General features: G+C 37.0%; 1 protein-coding gene across 2 annotated transcripts in view; it reads right to left on the bottom strand.

Annotated features, from left to right (window-relative positions):
• Hacl (2-hydroxyacyl-CoA lyase) overlaps positions 1–25,542 on the bottom strand; it is a 182,099-nt gene that overhangs the window by 66,038 nt on the left and 90,519 nt on the right. For both annotated transcript variants that reach the window (XR_016547389.1, XM_090381322.1), the window contains exon 11: positions 18,749–18,850. Coding sequence is in view for 1 of the 2 variants with exons in the window: in XM_090381322.1 (XP_090237448.1) it covers positions 18,749–18,850 (102 nt within the window). In the remaining variant the exon portion in view is untranslated. The remainder of the gene's footprint in view (positions 1–18,748; positions 18,851–25,542) is intronic.

Genomic DNA, 25,542 nt, shown 5'->3' with positions numbered 1-25,542 from the left:
TTATGTCAGCATTAGTTGTCCTAACAAAGAGTTTATTATTGTAGATACAATTAAGATTAAGTGTTCTTGTATAGTTTGCTACCTTGATACTCCCCCCCCCCCACCTTGAAGTCATTTAAGCATTTTTCCTTAGCATTAGCTTCCCGTTTATTTGAAAACTGTAAAGCACATCGTTCTAATAATCGGCTGCTACAGCGACAAACAAGATTTTTTTTTTTTGGTAGTTGGCGCATCGGCTTCTGTGGCCATAATGCACCTCCCAAGGTTTTTTTTTGCAGTACTTTGATCCAAGCCCGAGGCGGGATTCGGACCCGTGAACGTTGGGTTGCCAGGCAGGCACTTTACCCACCCAGCTAGCCCGGTTGGCGCAACAAACAAGAACTCTTGAGATATGTGCCAGTCTTACTTTGATGAATACCATCAGATAAACATCTATTTATATTACTCCTATCCTCCTCCCCAAGTCACAGTTTTCCTGAATCCTTAATGCCTCCTCCTATAATGATATTGGCAAGAGAGCCTTGTACCATCTTTTTTTAAATGTATTCAATCTCCACAAAATAAGTTCCTAACTACAAGTACAGGGAATGCTGATAAAAATTTCCCCACAAAAGCTTTTCAGAGTTCCCCCAGTTTTTGAGTTAATCCTCAAAGCTTTAAGCATGTAATCATTCTTCTGGCCAACCACAGACAAACATACATTCTGAACTAAACTGGCAGCACTTTTCTAGCATGGTCCTATAGTTTTGCAACAAATCATTAGTTTGTGTGCACTTAATGTGCACACAAACTAATGTGTGCACATAAATAATACTGCTTGTTATTTATCCCCCTTAAAAGACAACCATCCATTGATCACATCTATTGTTGCTCACAGCAGACATGTCCTGGTTCTAGTCCACTTATTCTTATTACAATAAATGTCACCTATATCCTTGAAAATAGAATCTCCCAATCAAACTAAATCCTCTCTAATCACAGCAATATGCACTCGATTATTCTGTTCCGGAGTACAAACCAGGAGGACATCACCTGACAGGTCACTAGATTCTTCAATTCCTGACAAGTCAACAGTTTTGTCTCCAGAGCATCCCCATTCATTTCTTCAGTGACTGAAATTTATCTAGTAATGTGCCAAGTCTGTGCAAGGGAGTACACAGCAGTCATAATACGCCCAAACATAAGAAAGGCAAGGTGCCTTTCTTATGTTTAACTTCAACAATTTCTCCTCCACTTTGCTCTCAGTTATTACAAAATCATTAAGCTCCCTTTTACAGTTTAATAAGCTTCTGTCCTCCACTTCATTAAAAAGAATGAGTATTTTGCATTTACATTCATGTGTAAATGTAAATGCAAAATACTCATTCAGTTTGTCAGCTATCTGAGCAGGATCATCAGCCGTCAAGCCATTGACATCGAGTGGACCAACGTGATTTATACCCCTTCCTTCTAGAGTTTATATAAGTAAAGAAGTCCTTGCTATTTTTCTTACCAACCTTTGACAAAGATCTGCCTTATCTTGCCTAACCTCCTTTGTGACTTGATTATAGACTAGCTTATACCTACCATAGGCTTGCATCCCATACATTTTTCTTCTCTGCCATTAGTATCATTAGTTCATCTGACATTCATTTAGGCCTAAACCTTGAACAGTATTTCTTGGTTGGTTTGAAAAGCCTAGTAGCTTCCATGATTAATTCGAATTAATTCAATTAATTTGAATGCTTCCGATTTAAAATTTGCTGTTGGTAATAATGTTGGTTAATGTAATGTCATAAGCTGTTCCCACTGTATAGAATTTAAAAATAGTCTGAGCCCACAGCAGCAACCTTTATGAAACCAAAAACCCTTCCCTATAGCATATGATGCAAGAAAGCAAGCTCATGCAGCATCAGGCAAAAAAAAAAACACTTCCACTTCACCCCTCCGTTCGTTCGAAATACCTGTCCAGCTGAGCCTTAAATTTATTTAGGCTATCAACTTCCACAACGAGGAATGGAAGTCTGTTCCACCAACCAACTACCCGCTGGCTAAAGGCAAATTTCCGCACATCTGTCCTACATCTGTCTTTCCTCAATTTGAATTTATGCCCTCTCATGTGATTATTCTGAGCAAGAGAAAGAATCCCATCTGCATTGAGCATGCTCAAACCATTCAAGGCTGTATACACCTCTAATTTGCAAATTTTTAATATTACAGGTGTAATTTGCAAATTACACCTGTAATTTGCAAAACTTAAGCCTTTCTTCTTAGAGCAACCCTTTGTTCCATTCACTAATCTTATTGCCCTTCTCTGTATTCGTTCCAGCAGCTCTACATCCTTCTTGAAATGAGGCCTCCAGACCTGAATACAGTACTCACGGTGTGGCCTGACCATTGCCTTATACAAGGGAATAATCACCTCCTATCCATGCTAGAAAAATTCCTGTATATCATTGACAAGACACCATGAGCTACTCTTGCAGCCCGTCTGCACTGATCAGAGAACTTCATATCTGCATGCACAATTACCCACCAGGTCCTTTTCATTCTCTACCACTGTCAGTGTAGTACCACAGAGTTGATACATTGCTCTGGGGTTGCTGTTTCCCATATGTAGTACTTTACATTTGTCAATGTTAAACTTCCTTTGTCACCTCTCAGCCCATCTGCTCAACCTTTGTATCGTCTGCAAACTTGGACATTAAGCTTGATATACCATCATCAATATTATTTATAAATACAGAAAACAATAATGGACCCAACACTGAACTCTGAAGGACTCCACTAATACCATTAGTCCACGATGAGCAGTGTCCATTGATTACCACTCTCTCTGTCTTCTCCCCCTCACCACCCCTTTATCCATAGCAGCAATTTGCCTCCAATGCCCCAATTGTACAGCAGTCTTCCATGTGCAACAGTATCAAAAGCATTTCTAGGATCCAAGTATATAATATCAAAGTTATTCCCTGCATCCAGTTCTTCTGTGACTGCATCATAATATCCAATCAAATTGGTCAGGCAAGACTTTCCCCCTTAACAAAACCATGCTGTGTCCAAGCTATAATTGAAGTCTTGTCTAGATGATCCTTCAGTGCTTCTTTAACCAGTGCATCCATTAATTTTCCTGGAACAGAAGTTAAACTCACAGGTCTATAATTACTTGTGTCAGCCTTTGATCCTCCTTTGTGAATTGGGGTCACATTTGCACATCTCCAGTCTATGGGTACCTCCCCTGAGTCCAAGGAAGCTCTATAATTATGGTTAAGGGTTTGCTTACTTCCTTTGCTGCCTCCTTTAATATAACTGGATAGATCCCATCCACCCCAGGTGGCTTTCTTGTGTTTATCTTCAACAATTTCTCCTCCACTTTACTCTCAGTTATTACAAGATTATCTAGCTTACTGCCAGAGTTGAATACAGCTCTGGCATTCCACTCGCTGAATAACTCCTCATGTGTGAATGTCGATGCAAAATATTCATTTAGTTTGTTAGCTACCTGAGCAGGAACATCAACAGTTGAACCATCGATATCAAGTGGACCAATCTGATTCATCCCATTACTTCTAGAGTTTACATAAGTAAAGAACTCATTGGTGTTTTTCTTTGCATCCCTTGCCAAAGATTTCTCGTAATCTGCCTTCGCCTGCCTAACCTCCTTTGTAACTTGGTTACAGATCAACTTATATCTATCATAGGCTTCTGTGTCACATGTTAATTTCTATGTATCCCATGCATTTTTATTCTTTGTCATATGTCTCATTAGTTCATCAGACATCCATTTAAGCCCAAACATTGAACAATATTTCTTAGTTGGTATGTAAAGCCTAGTAGCTTCCAAGATAAGTTCTTTGAATGCTTCCCATTTTGAATTTGCTGTTGGTAACATCATCAGTTGGTCCCACTGTATAGAATTTAAATACTGTCTCAGACCATCGTAGTCACCTTTACAAAAGCAAAAACTCTTCCCTTTACCCTTGATGGTAGTTGTCTCTTTGTGTAAATTCCACTTCAGCACACTGTGATCACTGCCACCTAGTGGTTCCTTTATCTGCAGATTCTTAATGCATGAAGAATCACTACTGATAATCAAATCAAGAGTATTACTCTCTCTCTAGTTGCCTCCCAAACATGCTGAGGTAGAAAACAATCATCCAATAAATCCACAAAAGCCTTGCTAGTGTGTGAGTGACCAACCCACAAATTCAGTCAATATCTGGGAATTTAAAATCCCTCATTATAAGACTCTCTGATTTACTGGCCCACTCTATTTCCCTGTACAGTTTATTATACTCATCAGAGTCATTAGGCCTATAGCACACTCCTACTCTCAACGCTTATGTCACACCAAACTGACTCAACACTGAACTGTCCAGCAATGTCAATTGGCTTCACTTCCTTGGATTTTATGCGTTTCTTAACTAATAGTATAACCCCTCCTCCCTTCCTATCCTTTCTGTACACATTGTACTCCCCAAATTCCAGTTCTGTATTCCTTATACCTGTGTGACACTACATCTCTGATATCCCAACAATATCTACCTTTGATGTTTTGAGCAATACCTCAAATTCATCAAATTTATTTATGAAACTCCTAGCATTGTTGTACACGCACCAATGTAAACACAACCCATGTGTATACTTGTACCGCAATGACTCCCAGCAGTCTCTGAAATATCCTGCGTCTTGTTTTCCAGGCTGCTGCTAATTCAATAGAAGCAGAGCAAGAATCACTTTCACCTCTGCCAGTGGCTACTGTTAATCTATTAGTCCTTGTATCCCCCCCCAAGTTAGCAGTTTTCCGACCCACCTAACACTGCCTCAATAGCATCAGCAAATATCCTTGCACCCTTTCTATTTAAGTGTATCCCATCCCTGTAGAAGCAGTCTCTCCTTTTAACAGGTACAGACCAGGCTGAAAAAAATTCTACCTCTTGAGCCTTGCACAATCTTTCCAGGGCCGAATTGATCGACAATCCTATCATATACTCCCTCCTTTCGTGTCTGGGCAGAATTGCAGATACTTTCAAATTCAACTCTAATTCACAGCTTGTTTTCAACAGTGATCTGTACTTGTTAAGTTTAGGTTTATATACTTTGTACACCTTATCACTGCAATGTCTTACAGTGTGGAAAGCTCATACCCACTGATTGGCTCCTACAGTGTATATTTATGTAGGTAGTGGTGTGTGTGTTATATATATATATATACAGTGAAACTTCCCTTTAACGGACAGCCATGGGGAACGAAAATGTGTCCGTTAGAGAGAAGTGTCCGCTAACAAAAAGTCTGAGGGAGAAAAAAAAAAAAAAAAGAAAGAAAGAAAAATCGTTAAACGTTTAATGTAAAATTAAATTAAAATATATACAGATTTTGAACAATATTTTTGTAAATAATATACAATTACATACACAAGAGATAAAGAAAAATCGTTAACGTTTAATGTAAAATTAAATTAAATTATATACAGATTTTGCACAATATTTTTGTAAATAATATACATACAATTGTGCTATGCATATTATGACTTTATCTTAAGAAAAATGCATACAGTAATCACTTATTTTCTTCTGCACCTTCTTCCGGCTGATAATTTTGTTTTCAACATTTGTTTGGAGTGAAGAAACCATCGAAAGTCCTTCAGCATCTTCTTCAGCGGCGAAAAACATTTTTAAACGATTGATTTGTATGAGCGCTTCTTCTATTTTCATCGGTGGTTCGTCGTTAATATGTTCTTCGACAGAATGACCTCCTTCCATTTCTTCATCCTCATGAGGAACAGCTTGAAAAATATCGATGATAATGTCGTTGATATCTAGAGCACCATCTTCTGTAGTGAGGTTTGAGTCTATATCTTTGTAGCCAGGGTCACTTGTAGCGGAAGTATCGTACATTATCAATAGATGTTGAAGTTCTTGTTCTTCTTGGTGCTCCACATTGCTGTTCACAACTTCAATTTTTGTGTTTGAGAAGCCAGACTTTACAAAACAGTTCACGACAGTTTGTTTTCTAATTGCATTTACTGAAGAGGAAATCCATTGAATCGCATCTAGGATGCTGATTTTCTTTGCAAGGTCACTCGCACATGTTACATCGTTCATGTTTGCAATGAGATGTCTTAAAACACGTTTTCTGTAGTGAAGTTTAAATTTTTTATTATCCCTTGATCCAAGGGCTGACACTCTGCAGATGTGTTTGGTGGCAGAAAAATGATTTGAATGTTGGACAATTCAATGTGTGGGTGAGATCCAGCATTATCCATGAGAAGAATAATTTTTCTGTTTTGACGAATCATGTTTTGGTTAAATTGACTTATCTATTCGCTCATGATATCTTGTGTCATCCACGCTTTTTTATTAGACTTCCAGTCAACGTCCAAAAGATTCAACTTTATGCCCTTGAAACAACGAGGATTTTGTGGGTTTCCTATAAAAGAGGTTGTTCAAAGTTTCCCAGCATATTTGTACACAATAGTACAGTCAGAAATGTACACTGAAATTGAGAGTCTTCTAGATGAGCAGAAAACCCACTACACTATTATTATGGGAGACTTCAATGCTAAGGTTGGAAAAAGACAAAACAGCACAGAAAGGAGAACTATAGGAAATTTTGGAATTGGTGAAAGAAATGAAAGAGGTGAAAGACTTGTGGAATTTGCAGAATCTCAAGGACTGTCAGTAATGAACACTTTTTTCAAGAAAAGGGTGAACAGAAAGTGGACATGGAAGAGTCCAAATGGATTAACTACTAATGAAATTGACTTCACCCTCACTAATAGAAGATATATTGTGAATGATGTCACCGTCCTAAATAAGGTAAATGTTGGAAGTGATCACAGAATGGTAAGATGTACACTTGATATAGATGTAGGAAAGGAAAGGAAAAAACTGACTCGAGTAAATAATACAAAGGTCTTTGAGATAACAGAAGAGGAGAAAAAGCAGTATGTACTGGAACTTAAGAACAAGTATGAGCTTCTGCAGACTGCTGAGGACCAAGATATCAACGAGGAATATTACAACTTTTTGAAAGTGATAAAGCCCAAGAAACCTATAGGGAAAAAGAAATCCAAAGAAGAAAAAATTAGTCAAGAAACACTTGTCATGATGAACCGAAGACGACAAATGAAAATCAAGAAAAACACTGACAGGGAGAAAATTGAGTATACTGAGTTATGCAAAGCCATTAGAAAGAGACTCAGAGAGGACATAAGAAGATTTAACACAAGAAAAGTAGAACAAGCATTAAGGGAAAACAAAGGATTTAAATCAGCAGCCATGAGCAGTAATACAGAAAGACAAATGATACTGAAACTGAAGAATAGCGATGGTGTACTTATAAACAGCAGAGAAGGCATAATTCAAATAGCAGAAGACTACTATAGAGAATTATACAAGGAGCAGGGGAATGATGCCAGCAGTGGGGAAGATGGATTGCAAAGTAGCAACACATACGACATACCCAATATTCTTCCTGATGAGGTAGAACATGCATTGAAGAAAATGAAGAATCGGAAAGCCCCGGGGGAAGATGAAGTTACTGTAGAGTTGTTAAAATTGGGAGGAAGAGACATAACACAAAAACTGGCAAGGCTCTTCACAAAGTGCATTAGAAAAGGTGTGGCGCCTAAGCAGTGGAATAATGCAATCATAGTTTTGCTGCATAAGAAAGGAGATAAATCAGAAATTGGAAATTATAGACCAATTAGCTTGTTATCCCACATCTACAAGTTGTTCACAAGGGTCATTACTAACAGATTAGAAAGAATACTGGATGAGAATCAACCGAAAGAGCAAGCTGGCTTTAGGACAGGATTCTCAACTATGGATCACCTTCATGTAATATCACAGCTAATGGAGAAAGCAAATGAATATAAAACACCATTATGCCTGGCATTTGTGGATTATGAAAAGGCATTTGACTCCATACAGCATAAGGCAATGTTTCGGGCACTGGAAAGACAAGGCATTGATACCCCATATATTATGATTTTGAAGAAAATATACGAGAGTGCTACCTCCTTTATTAGACTAGACAAAAACAGTTGGAAATTTAAAATTGAGAAAGGAGTTCAACAAGGAGACATAATATCTCCTAAGCTGTTTACTGCTGCCCTTGAGGAAGCTTTCAGAAGATTAGACTGGTCGCAGAAAGGAGTCAATGTGAACGGAGAGTACCTAAACCATTTGCGATTTGCAGATGACATTGTGGTCATAAGCCATGATCCCAAAGAATTAGAGGAAAATCTTAATCAGTTATGCACAGCTAGTAAGGATTTTGGACTAAAGATGAATATGGCTAAAACAAAAGTAATGATGAACAAGTATGCCACAGAAAGAGACATAATGATTGAAGGAGCAGTAATTGAAAAGGTGGAGTCATACTTATCTGGGACAAGTTATTAGCTGTAATAATGATAAATGGCTGGAAGTCAAGAGAAGAATAAATTTTGGATGGATAGTATTCAGGAAATATAGTCACATACTGAAGAGCAATATCCCAGTTTGTCTGAAACGTAAAATAATGGACCAATGTATACTCCCCACCATGACTTATGGAAGTAAAACTTGGGCACTCACCAAAAGAATGGAAGAGAAGCTGAGAACCACACAGCGAAGAATGGAACGAATCATATTGGGAATAAGACTGTTAGATAAGAAGAGAAACACATGGATTAGGCAACAAACTCAAGTAAAGGACATTCTTATCAAAACTAAAGAACTAAAATGGTCTTGGGCAGGACACATAGCTCGAAGACATGATGACAGATGGACTAAGAAAATAACAGAATGGTATCCAAGAGGAGCTAGAAGAAAACCTGGAAGACAAAGGCGGAGATGGATAGATGAAATTCATGAGTTTGTGGGTAGTAAATGGATGTCCAGTGCTCAAAACAGAAGCAACTGGAAAGTTGCTGGAGAGGCCTTCATCCTGCAGTGGATTGAAAATGGCTGATGATGATGATGATGATGATGACACTTGATATAGATGTAGGAAAGTAAAGGAAAAAACTGACTCGAGTAAATAATACAAAGGTCTTTGAAATAACAGAGGAGGAGAAAAAGCAGTATGTACTGGAACTTAAGAACAAGTTTGAGCTTCTGCAGACTGCTCAGGACCAAGATATCGACGAGGAATATTACAACTTTCTGAAAGTGATAAAGCCCAAGAAATCTATAGGGAAACAGAAATCCAAAGAAGAAAAAATTAGTCAAGAAACACTTGTCATGATGAACCAAAGACGACAAATGAAGAGCAAGAAAAACACTGACAGGGAGAAAATTGAGTATACTGAGTTATGCAAAGCCATTAGAAAGAGACTCAGAGAGGATTATTATAAAGAAGATTTAACACAAGAAAAGTAGAACAAGCATTAAGGGAAAACAAAGGATTTAAATCAGCAGCCATGAGCAGTAATACAGAAAGACAAATGATACTGAAATTGAAGAATACAAATGGTGTACTTATAAACAGCAGAGAAGGCATAATTCAAATAGCAGAAGACTACTATAGAGAATTATACAAGGAGCGAGGGAATGATACCAGCAGTGGGGAAGATGGATTGCAAAGTAGCAACACATACGACATAGCCGATATTCTTCCTGATGAGGTAGAACATGCATTGAAGAAAATGAAGAATCAGAAAGCCCCGGGGGAAGATGAAGTTACTGTAGAGTTGTTAAAATTGGGAGGAAGAGACATAACACAAAAACTGGCAAGGCTCTTCACAAAGTGCATTAGAAAAGGTGTGATGCCTAAGCAGTGGAATAATGCAATCATAGTTTTGCTGCATAAGAAAGGAGATAAATCAGAAATTGGAAATTATAGACCAATTAGCTTGTTATCCCATATCTACAAGTTGTTCACAAGGGTCATTACTAACAGATTAGAAAGAATATTTGATGAGAATCAACCGAAAGAGCAAGATGGCTTTAGGACAGGATTCCCAACTATGGATCACCTTCACGTAATATCACAGCTAATAGAGAAAGCAAATGAATATAAAACACCGTTATGCCTGGCATTTGTGGATTATGAAAAGGCATTTGACTCCATACAGCATAAGGCAATGTTTCGGGCACTGGAACGACAAGCTATAGATACCCCATATATTATGATTTTGAAGAAAATATATGAGAGTGCTACCTCCTTTATTAGACTAGACAAAGACAGTAGGAAATTTAAAATCGAGAAAGGAGTTCGACAAGGAGACACAATATCTCCGAAGCTGTTTACTGCTGCCCTTGAGGAAGCTTTCAGAAGATTAGACTGGTCGCAGAAAGGAGTCAATGTGAACGGAGAGTACCTAAACCATTTGCGATTTGCAGATGACATTGTGGTCATAAGCCATGATCCCAAAGAATTAGAGGAAAATCTTAATCAGTTATGCACAGTTAGTAAGGATTTTGGACTAAAGATGAATATGGCTAAAACAAAAGTAATGATGAACAAGTATGCCACGGAAAGGGAAATAATGATTGAAGGAGCAGTAATTGAAAAGGTGGAGTCATATACTTATCTGGGACAAGTTATTAGCTGTAATAATGATAAATGGCTGGAAGTCAAGAGAAGAATAAATTTTGGATGGATAGCATTCAGGAAATATAGTCACATACTGAAGAGCAATATCCCAGTTTGTCTGAAACGTAAAATAATGAATCAATGTATACTCCCCACCATGACTTATGGAAGTGAAACTTGGGCACTCACCAAAAGAATGGAAGAGAAGCTAAGAACTACACAGCGAAGAATGGAACGAATTATATTGGGAATCAGACTGTTAGATAAGAAAAGAAACACATGGATTAGGCAGCAAACTCAAGTAAAGGACATTCTTATCAAAACTAAAGAACTAAAATGGTCTTGGGCAGGACACATAGCTAGAAGACATGATGACAGATGGACTAAGAAAATAATAGAATGATACCCAAGAGGAGCTAGAAGAAAACCTGGAAGACAAAGGCGGAGATGGATAGATGAAATTCATGAGTTTTTGAGTAGTAAATGGATGGCCAGTGCTCAAAACAGAAGGAACTAGAAAGTTGCTGGAGAGGCCTTCATCCTGCAGTGGATTGAAAATGGCTGATGATGATGATGATGAGTACAGTCAAGCGTTCCTTAGAAATTTTCCGCCCCGGCACTTTTCGTTTTTTAGACTCATTGTTTTTTCAGGAAGAGCTTTAAAAAAACAACCCTTTTACGTCACAGTTGTAAATATCCTTAGCTTCAAAATCACGACATAAATCTTCCAATTTGACGGTCCACTCTGTTACAACCCCAGTATCAACCTTCACCAACCTTCACCAGTATCAACCTTCAACAGATCCACCTTCACCACTTATGGTTTTCCAAGAAATTTTATGCCGAGTTTTGAACTTGTCTAGCCATCCCACAGAAGCTTTGAATTCATTTACTCCCATAGATTTCGCAACCTCCAAAGCTTTTTACCTAATAATAGGCCCATTAACGGGAATTTTTTTAGCACGTGCGCGACAAATTTGAAGTCCAACAGTTTTCGGGAATGATTTTTGAACCTGATCATTTCCGTGTTGCCAAAATTGTTTGAGCAGTTAATTTTTTTTCTTTAGGGTGTCGCTTACCTGCATCTTCCCGATTTTGAATTTTTCAGCGAGATTGCAAACACTATTTTTTTGCCGATCATACGCATTAATGAGTTCAACTTTATCTTTTAAAGTTAAATGTTTACGAGAAGACATTGTGCACTTCACACGACACTGAACAAAACTGAAACGACGAAAGGCCGACCATATTCCCCCCCCCCGCACACACCGAATTCATCAGAAGTTTTACACGTGCCTTAAAATTCTTGAAAAAGGGTTTAGAACTGCGAGGTACACCTTGATAAAATTCAGAGAATCGGAAATAGAAAATACACACACGATTGAGGCAATACGTGGAAGAAACGTTCCTAGAAAAAGGGCCGTGAGTTCGCCCACTGTCCGTTATGGGGAGATCAAATTAAGTGCTAATCTAAACGAAACAGTGCAGATTGCCTGCCCGCATCCGTTACAGAGAATGTCCGCTAGACAGAAGCTGCAAACACGTTGAAACCAATGGAGGTGAGTTGGGGAATTTGAAAATGTCCGTTGTAGAGAGATATCCGTTAGGAGAAGTTTCACTGTATACACACAGTGTTATTCTTTATTACACGTAACCACTTTAAATTTGCGAATCATACAAAACTCTGTTCAAAACTAAGGTCCTATCCAAAGCAACAGGATTTGAGACTTCAAACTGCCTACGATCTCCCATTTCCTCTACGTCTTATTTTTTTATATCTTTATTTTTTATTTCTTTAAGTGAGTTAGTTTTAAAAACATGTTGTCCAGTTTTCTTGCTAGTTAGTTTTAAGAACAGATTGTGAGAAACTGTATTCTTCCAATTATACTTTTTTTTTATTCCTTCTAAAAATTTTAGCATCCCTTTTTGTGCATTACTTACTTCCTCTACTATCCTTGGCTGTATTTATCACAAAATTAACTGCACACTATACTATACACTTTTTTTTTTTTTTTTTATCTGCTGCTTGAGGTCTCTCTCATCCTCTAAGTTTCATATATTTCTGTTGTATGGTTTTGGTTTCTTATTTGCTGATTCTCTGTGGTATTGAGTTCTTGTTCTTTTTCTGCTTTTTTCTTTTTGTTCCTCTGTTGAATCAACTCTATATCATATGCCAATTACTTGTATCCCCTAAACACACATATATACATATTCCTTTTTTTGGCTTAATCTCTTAAATTCATTAAATTTATTTCTAGGCATGTGCTTTGGTTCAGAAACAGAGAGACTTTATACATCACCTTTTTGTGCAATCTTGGTGGTTGACTCTTCATAACGACACCAGAGATGCACATTATACAACAATATTTTTTTAGATTTCTATTTATATTTTTTTATGTTTTTTTTTTTAATGTATAGTGTGATTTCTTTCTTTCTTTCTTTCCTTTACCTTTTTTCCATATACTTCTTTGCTCTCTTTCTTTATCTCTTCGTTCTGAGGCATATTTGTTATATGCCTCTACTACTACTACTATTCATTATCGTCATTGGGTTCTTTCTGTTTATCAGTGGTAATATTAAAATTTGCTACCGCTCCTGAAGTGCATCCCCAGCTGACTGTATCAAATACAAAACTGTCTAAATATAAACACTGTCAAATTAGGTTCTGTATACATCCTATGAATGTGCCGAGAGTTCAGTTTGTCCCATCACATTATGGAACCTGTATTCCTGAAAATAAGTGTACGTATTAAAAACATTGGTGCAGCCACACCTGACAGAAGTTGAACTCATGTATTTGGCTGGGCAGACTGGCTGAAAATTAATGAGATATACAAAGGGTACTAGGAAAGTTTTGCAATATGACGCAACAATGAATCACAGGAAGCTGCTTGTTGCTGCATGTTGAGACATGTTCATACGTGCATAGTAGCCGCCGCGCCAAGTCGATGGGCTCAGTTATTCATTAGTAGTGAGAGTGTAAAGTGTTTGCGATGGCATCGTGGTCACGAAATGAGATAAGGACAGTTTTGCGGTATAATTTCGTGCGTGGTTTAACCATAGACCAGTGCTTAGAAGAAATGACTCTTGCACTAGATGATGATTGTCCACATCGTACAACGATATTCAGGTGGTATAGAGAATTCCAAAGGGGAAATTTCACTCTGGAGGATTCTGAGAGGCCGGGAAGGCCACGAACGTCAGTTACAGAGGAAAACGTTACTGCTGTGAGGAAAATGCTTAACGAAAACAGGCGAGCGACCTACCAACAGATAGAGGATACTTTGGGCCTAAATGCACCAGCAATTCGTTCGATTCTGCAAGATCATTTGCACGTGAAGAAACTTTGTTCTCTCTGGGTGCCGCATCAACTGACTGAAGAGCAAATGGCACGACGTGTGACTTGGTGCCGGGAGATGTTAAAAAAGTTTGATAGGGGACAATCTCGGTATGTGAACAACATCGTGACAGGTGACAAGACTTGGCTGTACTATTACGATCTGCCGACCAAGGCTCAAAACAAAGTTTGGGTCTTTGATGATGACGACACACCCGTAATTGTCAGAAAATCCCGATCTGTAAAGAAGAAAATGATAGCTGTATTTTTCAAATCGAGTGGAATTGTGGAACGTGTCTTTTTGGACACGCAGAAGACAGTCACAGCTAAGTGGTATACTGAACAATGCCTGCCTAAAGTCATTGGATCTATGAAGAACCTGCGGCCAAAGTCAAGAATGGACACCTGGTACCTCCATCACGATAATGCTGCAGCTCACCGCGCCAAAGCCTGCACCGAATATTTGACCACGACAGGACTGAAACTTCTCGAGCACCCTCCCTACAGTCCAGACCTTGCTCCCTGCGACTTTGCACTGTTCCCGCATGTGAAAATGAAGCTAAAAGGGAGGCGGTTTTCCAGTGATGAGGACCTTCTACGGGCTTGGGACAACGAGTGTGCTTTACTCCCTAGTGAAACTTGGCAGAACTGGTTTAAAGATTGGTTTCGGAGGATGGAGAGGTGTATTGAATGTAGAGGAAATTACTTTGAAAAAATTAAATAAACAAAGCTGTATTGCAAAACTTTCCTAGTACCCTTTGTACTATACTGTTTAGATCACTGATTATGTAGGAAGGCCTTAAAACACTGAACCAACTGTGGAGTAGGAAGAGAAGACAAGTTTTATCTTTGCATGTTTAAAAGTATTCCTGATCATATGAGCCAATGAAATATGGTACAGTAAAAATGTTAATTATTTTGTTATAATTCTCTAATGAATTATTCATGTGGCATGGAGCAGACAGATTAACAACATACTACATAATCTTGTTTACTATGGGGAGAGAGGATTCTACTACAAAATGACAAACACAGCAAGTGAGGTTTTGGCTCCAAGTCTATGTTAAAAGAACAGTATTTTTTAGTGTTAAGGACACTAAAAAATATTGAAAGATTGAAAAATATTATAAAAAAAAGATTGATAAATATTGAAAGATTTCTTTATGCTCAACAGGCAATGCAAATTGATATGTACAAATTGACTGAATGTGTGGACTTTTTGTTAGATCTGAGTATCGAGGGATGTGCTCTGCTTCATAATAATCAGATTCAAAAAACTGATACTGTTGTTGGTTCCTATAAAGGTGTTTTAGTCTAATGTGAAGAGAATTTAGGCAGAAGGTTGTCAACAGTATTTAGCATTAGCATTAGTAGAGGCATTTGATGCAAGAAAGCAAGCTTATGCAGCATCAGCCAAAAAAAAAAAAAAAAAAAAAAAAAAAAGTAACATAAATAAATAAAAATAACCACTTCCACTTCACCCCTCTGTTCGTTCGAAATACCTGTCCAGCTGAGCCTTAAACTTATTTAGGCTATCAACTTCCACGACAAGGGATGGAAGTCTGTTCCACCCACCAACCACCCGCTGGCTAAAGGCAAATTTCCGCACATCTATCCTACATCTGTCTTTCCTCAATTTGAATTTATGCCCTCTCAGGTGATTTTTCTGAGCTAGAGGAAGAATTCCATCAGCATTGAGCATGCTCAAACCATTCAAGGTTTGAATGGTTCAGAACTACTGAAACAACCATTCAGTAGTTCTAAGACTTATTAGGAAAATATGACTTGTATCCTTTTTCACATACATATATATATATATATATACACACACACACATATATATATATATATATATATATTCTTCCAATTTATCCTTAGACTATGTTAATACAGGCGTACCTTGCTTTAAGGTGCTTTGCTTTAGAGCACTTCGCTAATATAGCGCTTTTCAATTATATTCATGTTTATTATTTTCAGTGCTTGCCTTGCTCTTAAGGGGGTTTTTGATGGTGACACACATATCAGATGATTCAGAGCTGAATCGAGCAAGCAAATTGCTTTATGCATAATTCCACAACATTTAAGCACATTTTGGCTTCTAATGAGACTGGATGAGCCAAATGTAAATTTCACACATTTATTGACCACTGTTGAGAATAGTGTATTAACTTTGTATTACAGCTCTAAGGTTAAATTATTTGCAAAGGTTGCTAATATCATTCTCCTGGTAAGCCACGGAACTACTGTTAACAACCTTCCACTAAATTCAATTCATTTTACACCAGACTAAATACACCCTTGAAGTAGAAACCAATGGTATCAATTTTTTGAATCTGACCATTATGAAGCAGGGTATGTCTCTCCGCACCTAGATAAAGCCTACTCAGTCTGATCAATATCTACATTAAAATTCATGGCATCCATGGAGTGTAAATAAATACATTTTGTGTACACTAGTCCTTAATACTATGAAAATACTAGTCTCAGTGGTGGTGGTGGTGGTCAAGGTCAGCAGACTTCCCTAGAATTCCCCAGTATATTGAGTCACGAAGGCCATGTCTAATTTAACATAATCTCTCTGGTTCTATTGTCTGTGACTGTTTCTACTGTACAATGGAGATTAATGCTAAATAGATGCATCAAAGAATTGCCAGAAACTAGAAATTGTTTCTGGTAAACAGGAACTATTTTAGCCCACATTAAATCCGTTTAAATACTCAGTTGTATTTCTAACTATATTCAAATAGATGGCTGATTGTTGAAACAAAATTCCTTATGGTGTTATAGAGATGGGTAGATTGAATAAATTTAAGGAAGAACTAGATATACTTTTAGAAGGATGGGCAGGTGATATGGGAAGTGTTTCTTTTTTTTTTTTTTTTTTTGGCTGATGCTATGTAAGCTTGCTTTCTTGCATCATTTGCAACTACTAATACTAATCAGTGTTCTCCCCAGAAAATTTTGCCAGCCGGGTGGCATTATGAAGTAGCCAGGTGGGGAAGTGTAATACTCTGCAATATTATAAAATTTTCTGTTACTTATTTATAAATGTGACTTAAGCGATCCAGAGCAAAAATTAATTGCATAATTTAACATTATATGCTTCTGTTGCATTGATCTCAATCGCATAGTATGTTCGAATTAATATTGATCGAGATCAGTGAGCAGGCGGTGGGGACCCATTTGAATGGTTGTGGGGAGAACACTGCTAATAATACTATAAAGTAATGTTGTTTTATTATAGTAGTATTACATATGTGAGAAAACAAAGTATAATATACTTCATTTTCTTACTGATCACAGATATTTTTAAACATGTGGAGATAAAACTAGTCTTTGATTCCTACTCAAGAAGAAATGTTTTGTAATATCAGTAGCCCTTACTACAAAATAAGTGATCTAAACAATATAGGATAGTTTGTTAATTTCCAGCAAGGTTGCCATTGTTTTTTTCAGATATGGCCACAGTGATATTTCAAACACTTGCACTTATTTTCATGAATATACTTACTGTAACATGATGAAGCAAACAGAGCTGTCAACAAATCTTTGGGGCTCTTTACATAGCACCAATTAGACAAGCCAAAATTCAAATGATATTAAATAATGATTACAAATACATATACTATGAAAGCACTTGCCAAAGATAAATATAAGTTGAATTATCAACACACACTAAATGCAAAATGCCCCCCGCCCCGTTGATCTTTCAAATGTGTGGTATCTGAATAAAATAAAGTTTCCAAGCAACCAATCAAAAGCAAGCTTCCCTGTTCCTGTGATTACACCAGATATTCAAGCATTTCACATATCCATCATCTGTTTGGCAATCAATAATGACATGACAAAAAAGATTAGAATTCTGCTTATCTTTGTGTTTTTTAAATTACTTTTGTTTTTCGCACCTTCACTTAATCTTGTCTGGTTTTGGTCATTTTCGATTTGACACAATTGACTGCAGTGAACATCAAGATAGATAGCAAATTTCAATGTTTTTCAAGCTTCCCCAGATTAATTTTTTTTTTTTTATTTTCAAATCTTCAAATTAATTTTTTTATTTTTTATTTTAAAATTTTCTATATGAAAATTAGATGTGCAGATTTATAGGGCTGAGTTATCTTTAAAAGGAAGTTTTTGTTCATATATCTTATTAGTATTTGGATAATCACAAGCCTTAGGGCTTATGACTTTCGGCATTAACAGGCTATTGTATTTAGAAACTGATTACAGCAAGCATTGATCTGCACACATGCAGATTTACAAAGCTGTACACAACAATACACAAGTAATTATCTTGATCTTTCAAATGTGTGGTATCTGAATAAAATAAAGTTTCCAAGCAACCAATCAAAAGCAAGCTTCCCTGTTCCTGTGATTACACCAGATATTCAAGCATTTCACATATCCATCATCTGTTTGGCAATCAATAATGACATGACAAAAAAGATTAGAATTCTGCTTATCTTTGTGTTTTTTAAATTACTTTTGTTTTTCGCACCTTCACTTAATCTTGTCTGGTTTTGGTCATTTTCGATTTGACACAATTGACTGCAGTGAACATCAAGATAGATAGCAAATTTCAATGTTTTTCAAGCTTCCCCAGATTAATTTTTTTTTTTTTTATTTTCAAATCTTCAAATTAATTTTTTTATTTTTTATTTTAAAATTTTCTATATGAAAATTAGATGTGCAGATTTATAGGGCTGAGTTATCTTTAAAAGGAAGTTTTTGTTCATATATCTTATTAGTATTTGGATAATCACAAGCCTTAGGGCTTATGACTTTCGGCATTAACAGGCTATTGTATTTAGAAACTGATTACAGCAAGCATTGATCTGCACACATGCAGATTTACAAAGCTGTACACAACAATACACAAGTAATTAATAGGAAGAAACTATACTTACTGAAACAGCTTCATAATTAGATTTAATCTTTTCTTTCAATCTAGTCCACCAATCTGATGTAGAAGGAAATTTCCATGATCTCTTCTCCAGTTCATTTGAAAGCTGAGGTAGGTAATAAAATACCACTTTATTTATATACATCACTATTTTCATATTTATGTAAAACACTATTTTTATTTACAGAATTTAATACAAAACTAAAGGGAAAATTTACAGTATATTAATTCACACAGAAGTAGTGCAGCATTCTTTTTGCACACATTTAATTATCAGAGTGATCATTAAATGTAAGAAAAGTCCTAAGAGAGAACAAAAAGCAGAGAAAACCTAAAATATAAATTTGTTTTTATCAAGAACAATGTAAAATTAATATCTGTATAACAAATAAAATTTTAAAATCTATGAAATTTCAAACCTCAGAATCAAAATTAAGCTGAATTATTGGCATTAGCAGAGGCATATAATGCAAGAAAGCAAGCTGATGTAGCATCAGTCAAAAAAAACACTTCCACTTCACCCCTCCGTTCATTCGAAATATCTGTCCAGCTGAGCCTTAAATTTATTTAGGCTATCAACTTCCACAACAAGGGATGGAAGTCTGTTCCACCAACCAACTACCCACTGGCTAAAGGCAAATTTCTGTGCATCTGTCCTATATGTGTCTTTCCTCAATTAGAATTTATGCCCTCTCAGGTGATTATTCTGAGCAAGTGGAAGAATCCCATCAGCATGCTCAAACCATTCAAGGCTTTATACACCTCTATCACATCACTTCGCCGGTGCCTAGTCTCCAGACACTGTAATTCACAAAATTTAAGCCTTTCTTCATAAGAGCAACCCTTTGTTCCATTCACTAATCTTGTTGCCCTTCTCTGTACTCGTTCCAGCAGCTCTACATCCTTCTTGAAATGAGGCCTCCAGACCTGTATACAGTACTCAAGGTGTGGCCTGACCATTGCCTTATACAAGGGAATAATCACTTCCTTATCCCTGCTAGAAATATTCCTGTATATCATTGACAATACACCATGAGCTACACTTGCAGCCGGTCTGTACTGCTCAGAAAACTTCATATCTGCCTGCACAATTACCCCCAGGTCCTTTTCATTCTCTACCACTGTGAATGTAGTACTACAGAGTTGATACGTTGTTCTGGGGTTACTGTTTCCCATATGTAGTACTTTACATTTGTCAATATTAAACTTCCTTTGCCACCTCTCAGCCCATCTGCTCAGCCTTTCCAGATCCTGTTGCAGCAGCATACTGTCAGTAGTGTCCTTAACAACCCTATCGACCTTCGTATCGTCTGCAAACTTGGACATTAAGCTTTATATACCATCATCAATATCATTTATAAATACAGAAAATAACAATGGACCCAACACTGAACCCTGAGGGATCCACTAATAACATTAGTGCATGATGAGCAGTGTCCATTGATTACCACTCTCTGTCTTCTCACCCTCAACCATCCCTTTATCCATAGTAGCAATTTGCCTCCATAACCAGTGCCTCCATTAATTTTCCTGGAACAGAAGTTAAACTAACTGGTCTGAAATTACTCATGTCACCGTTCGATCCCCCTTTGTGAATTGGGGATACATTTGCACATCTTCCAGTCTATGGGTACCTCACCTGAGTCCAAAGAAGCTCTCATAATTATGGCTAAGGATTTACTTACTTCCTTTGCTGCCTCCTTTAATATAACTGGATAGATCCCATCCACCCCAGGTGCCTTTTTATGTTTATCCTCAACAATTTCTCCTCCACTTTCCTCTCAGTTATGACAAAATCATAAAAAGCTCACTGCATGAGTTTTCTTCACCTCTGGCATTCCCCTTCCTGAATAACTCCTCATGTGTGAATGTCGATGCAAAATATTCATTTAGTTTGTTAGCTACCTGAGCAGGAACATCAACAGTTGAACCATCGATATCAAGTGGACCAATCTGATTCATCCCATTACTTCTAGAGTTTACATAAGTAAAGAACTCATTGGTGTTTTTCTTTGCATCCCTTGCCAAAGATTTCTCGTAATCTGCCTTCGCCTGCCTAACCTCCTTTGTAACTTGGTTACAGATCAACTTATATCTATCATAGGCTTCTGTGTCACATGTTAATTTCTATGTATCCCATGCATTTTTATTCTTTGTCATATGTCTCATTAGTTCATCAGACATCCATTTAAGCCCAAACATTGAACAATATTTCTTAGTTGGTATGTAAAGCCTAGTAGCTTCCAAGATAAGTTCTTTGAATGCTTCCCATTTTGAATTTGCTGTCGGTAACATCATCAGTTGGTCCCACTGTATAGAATTTAAATACTATCTCAGACCACCAGTCGCCTTTACGAAAGCAAAACCCCTTCCCTTTAACCCCTGATGGTAGTTCTCTTTGAGTAAATCCCACTTCAGCATACTGTGATCACTGCCACCTAGTGGTTCCTTTATCTGCAAATTCTTAATGCATGGAGAATCACTACTGATAATCAGATCAAGAGTTATTACTCCCTCTAGTTGCCTCCCGAACATGCTGATGTAGAAAAGAATCATTCAATAAATCCACAAAAGCCTTGCTAGTGTGTGAGTGACCAACCCACTAATTCCAGTCAATATATGGGAAATTAAAATCCCTCATTATAAGACTCTCTGGCCCACTATTTCCCTGTACAGTTTCTTATTATACTCATCAGAGTCATTAGGCCTATAGCACACTCCTACTTTCCCAATACTTATGTCACACCAAACTGACTCGACACTGCACTGTCCAGCGATGTCAACTGGCTTCACTTCCTTGGATTTTATGCACATCTTAACTAATAGCATAACCCCTTCTCCCTTCCTATCCTGTCTATCCTTTCTGTACACATTGTACTCCCCAAATTCCAGTTCTGTATTCCTTATACCTGTGTGGCACCACGTCTCTGATATCCCAACAATATCTACCTTTGATCTTTTGAGCAATACTTCAAATTCATCAAATTTATTTACCAAACTCCTAGCATTGGTGTACATGCAGGTATACATGCACCTGTTCCTATTCTTAGCTACCCTAACACAACCCATGTGTTTACTTGTACAGCAATGACTCCCAGCAGTCTCTGAAATACTCTGCATCTTGTTTTCCAGGCTGCTGCTCATTCCAATAGAAGCAGTGCAAGAATCACTTTCACCTCTGCCAGTGGCTACTGTTAATCTATTAGTCCTTGTATCCCCCCCCCAAGTTAGCAGTTTTCCGACCCACCTAAAACTGCTTTGATAGCATCAGCAAATATTCTTGCACCCTTTCTATTTAAGTGTATCCCATCCCTGTAGAAGCAGTCTCTCCTGTTAACAAGTACAGACCAGGCTGAAAAAAATTCTACCCCCTGAGCCTTGCACAATCTTTCCAGGGCCGAATTGATCGACAAGGATCTCATCATATACTCCCTTCTATTGTGTCTGGGCAGAATTGCAGACACTCAAATTCAACCCTAATTCACAGCTTTTTTTGCAACAGTGACCTGTACTTGTTAAATAATTCCGCCAGTCTCCTACTCTTAATATCATTAGTGCCAACGTGTACAACAATATCACCTTTTGTGCCCTTAAAAGATGATATCCGCTCTACAATGTAGTAGTAGTGGCATGTGATGCAAGAAAGCAAGTGTATGAGCTTATGCAGCATCAGCCAAAAAAAAAAAAAAAAAAAAACACACCATTCCCTCCAAATGCCCGTCCAGACTAGCTTATATCTGCCATAGGCTTCTGAGTCACTTGATAATTTATATGCATCCCATGTCATCAACCTTTGCCCCTGACAGACATACCCTGGTCCTGTTCCACCTATCCTTTTACATTATAAAGCTTAATTAATTTCTTACCACAATCCATACTATTTATTTTAATTTTTATGTAAAAAAATTAATTTCTGTAAACCACATTATTAATCTGTTGGAAAAAATACGGTAATAAATTTTTTTTTTTTTTTCTTTTTGCTTTCAATTGTTGCATATCAAATTTATTTTTATGTCTGTGTTGAAATTTTAATATTTTAAGGTAACATGTATCTGTCACACAGTTTTGAAAATTAAAGTTGCATTATTAATTACAGTACTATTCTCGATTCTGTCTTTTTATTTAATTACTAGCATATAACAGCATTTAATTACTAGCATAGAACATGTAAATTTTGGATGGATAGCATTCAGGAAATATAGTCACATACTGAAGAGCAATATCCCAGTTTGTCTGAAACGTAAAATAATGAATCAATGTATACTCCCCACCATGACTTATGGAAGTGAAACTTGGGCACTCACCAAAAGAATGGAAGAGAAGCTAAGAACTACACAGCGAAGAATGGAACGAATTATATTGGGAATCAGACTGTTAGATAAGAAGAGAAACACATGGATTAGGCAGCAAACTCAAGTAAAGGACATTCTTATCAAAACTAAAGAACTGAAATGGTCTTGGGCAGGACACATAGCTAGAAGACATGATGACAGATGGACTAAGAAAATAACAGAATGGTACCCAAGAGGAGCTAGAAGAAAACCTGGAAGACAAAGGCGGAGATGGATAGATGAAATTCATGAGTTTTTGAGTAGTAAATGGATGGCCAGTGCTCAAAACAGAAGGAACTGGAAAGTTGCTGGAGAGGCCTTCATCCTGCAGTGGATTGAAAATGGCTGATGATGAACACACTATTTTATGGTAAATACTGTAATACTGAAAACATGAAAAAAAAAAAATCACGTTAGATAATGTACAAAGTGTGTTACTTTTCAGGTATATTTCTTCTTTATTTCTTAATTTAACTAAAGCCTTTATTCTTCTAGCTTAACAGAATGGAAAGCAAATAACTGATTATCCTGTTGCAAATTAATTAGTAATTAATTGATTATTTCCTTCTGTATATTTAATAAACATTTAAATGTAACATATTTCACAGATCTTTTATGATTTAATAAAATGAATGAATAGTAACATATACAGTACATCTTTATAATGTATTTATTTCCTCCTGGAATTCAATAACAATTGAAATTAACACATTTCAATTGTTATTTCATCAATTCCCAGACTTGCGTAAGGGTTGCATTCCACGGAATGCAACATAGTAGTAGTAGTGGTGGCATGTGACGCAAGAAAGCAAGTGTATGAGCTTATGCAGCATCAGCCAAAAAAATAAAAAATAAAAAAATTACAACAAATTTACAAAAATTTTAAAAAATTTACGTAAGTCAGAATTTCCCCCATGCTTGTGTAGCACTTGCAACTGTGCTCGGTGAATTGACTGAATCAAAAAAGAAATGTTCAACGAACATGTAAATAGAAATATTTATTGTATTTATTCAATTTTTTATCTCATGTGCAGGAAAAATTACAAAAGCATGCAATTTAAAAATTTCAAAATTACAAAAAAAGAGGAGACAGGCATAATGTCAGTAAGTTTTACCTCTCGAGCATCATTGCCAGAATCAACTCCTTCAGCTGATAAGTATGCCGCTGCGGAGGTTGAGGGCTGTGGAGATTTAGGAGTCAGCTGCTCAACCTTATGAAAGAATATATTAATAGATGACTGGACAGTAGCTTTTTTCTTTTCCTCATAGATTTCTTTGTAGCAAGCAAGCATATCATTCACCCCTCTAACTTTTAAGAATTGCTGTCAGGATCCATCTTCTCAAACCTTACCATTGCCGATGCAATTTCACAAAATGCCACTGCCATCTCTTTGGTGGTGAAGCATCTCAGCTCCCCATTTGGTTCATCTTGAGCTTCTTCAGCATTTTCTTCTTTCACTATCACTGCCTGCAAGTCAATAAGTTCTTCATTAGATAATTCCTTCTCTTCTCTTCTTCCTCTATTAACTCCTCATGTCTTTGGCATCAACCTCCAACTAAAGTAGCTCTGCAACTTTTACAATCTTATCTGTGACCTCTTCATATGATTCTTCTTTTTCAAATCCTTCGAAGTCTTTTACGTGCCGCAGGCATGTTTTCTTCCATGTGCCATTTAAAACAACTTTTAGTAATTTCCACCCAGGCCTTATTAAGGTTTAAGATGGCATGGTAAATATTGTAAGATTTCCAAAAGTCTCTTAACCTAAAATTTTTCTCATCATCTACTGCAGATGATGCCTGAGCAAATGTTGTGCATAAATATGACTTTCATGTTCGAATTGAAATCATCTAGATGCAAAATCATAGGATGTCCAGAAGCATTATCTAATAGAAGCAAAATCTTGAAAGGAATGTCATTGTCTTTACAATATTTTTCAACCATGGGAATGAAGCAGCATTTAAACCAATCCTCAAAGAGAGGTATTGTTGTCCATGCTATCTGGTTCGAACGGAAACGCATGGGTAAGGTGGCTTTATTGATGCCTTTAAATGTACAAGGATTTCCAGAATGGTACACAAGCTGTGGTTTTAATCTGTAATCTCCCGCTGCATTAGCCCCAAGCGAGAGTGTGGTCCTATCTTTTGAAGCCTTGAAACCTGGTATTGTCTTTTCCTCTTTGGCAATGTATGTTCAATCCAACATTTTTTTCCAATACAGAGCAGTCTCGTCAACGTTAAAAATTTGCTGCGTTGAATAGTAGACTTCATCAGTAATTTTTTCCAACACATCACAAAATTTCTCTGCAGCTGCAGAATCGGCATTGGAGACTTCACCGCATACTTTAACGTTGTGCAAACCAGTGCAATGCTTGAACCTATTAAACCACCCGTTGCTTTCCACGAATTTGGCTTGGGGTTCACTGTACTTTAACTTAATATCTTCATACTTCTTTCTTTTGCTTGAATG

Source organism: Mastigoproctus giganteus, chromosome 1, assembly GCF_048544385.1.
Source record: "Mastigoproctus giganteus isolate SK-2022 chromosome 1, ASM4854438v1, whole genome shotgun sequence".
NCBI lineage: Eukaryota > Metazoa > Arthropoda > Arachnida > Uropygi > Thelyphonidae > Mastigoproctus > Mastigoproctus giganteus.
This window is presented reverse-complemented; position numbering and strand designations above follow the sequence as displayed.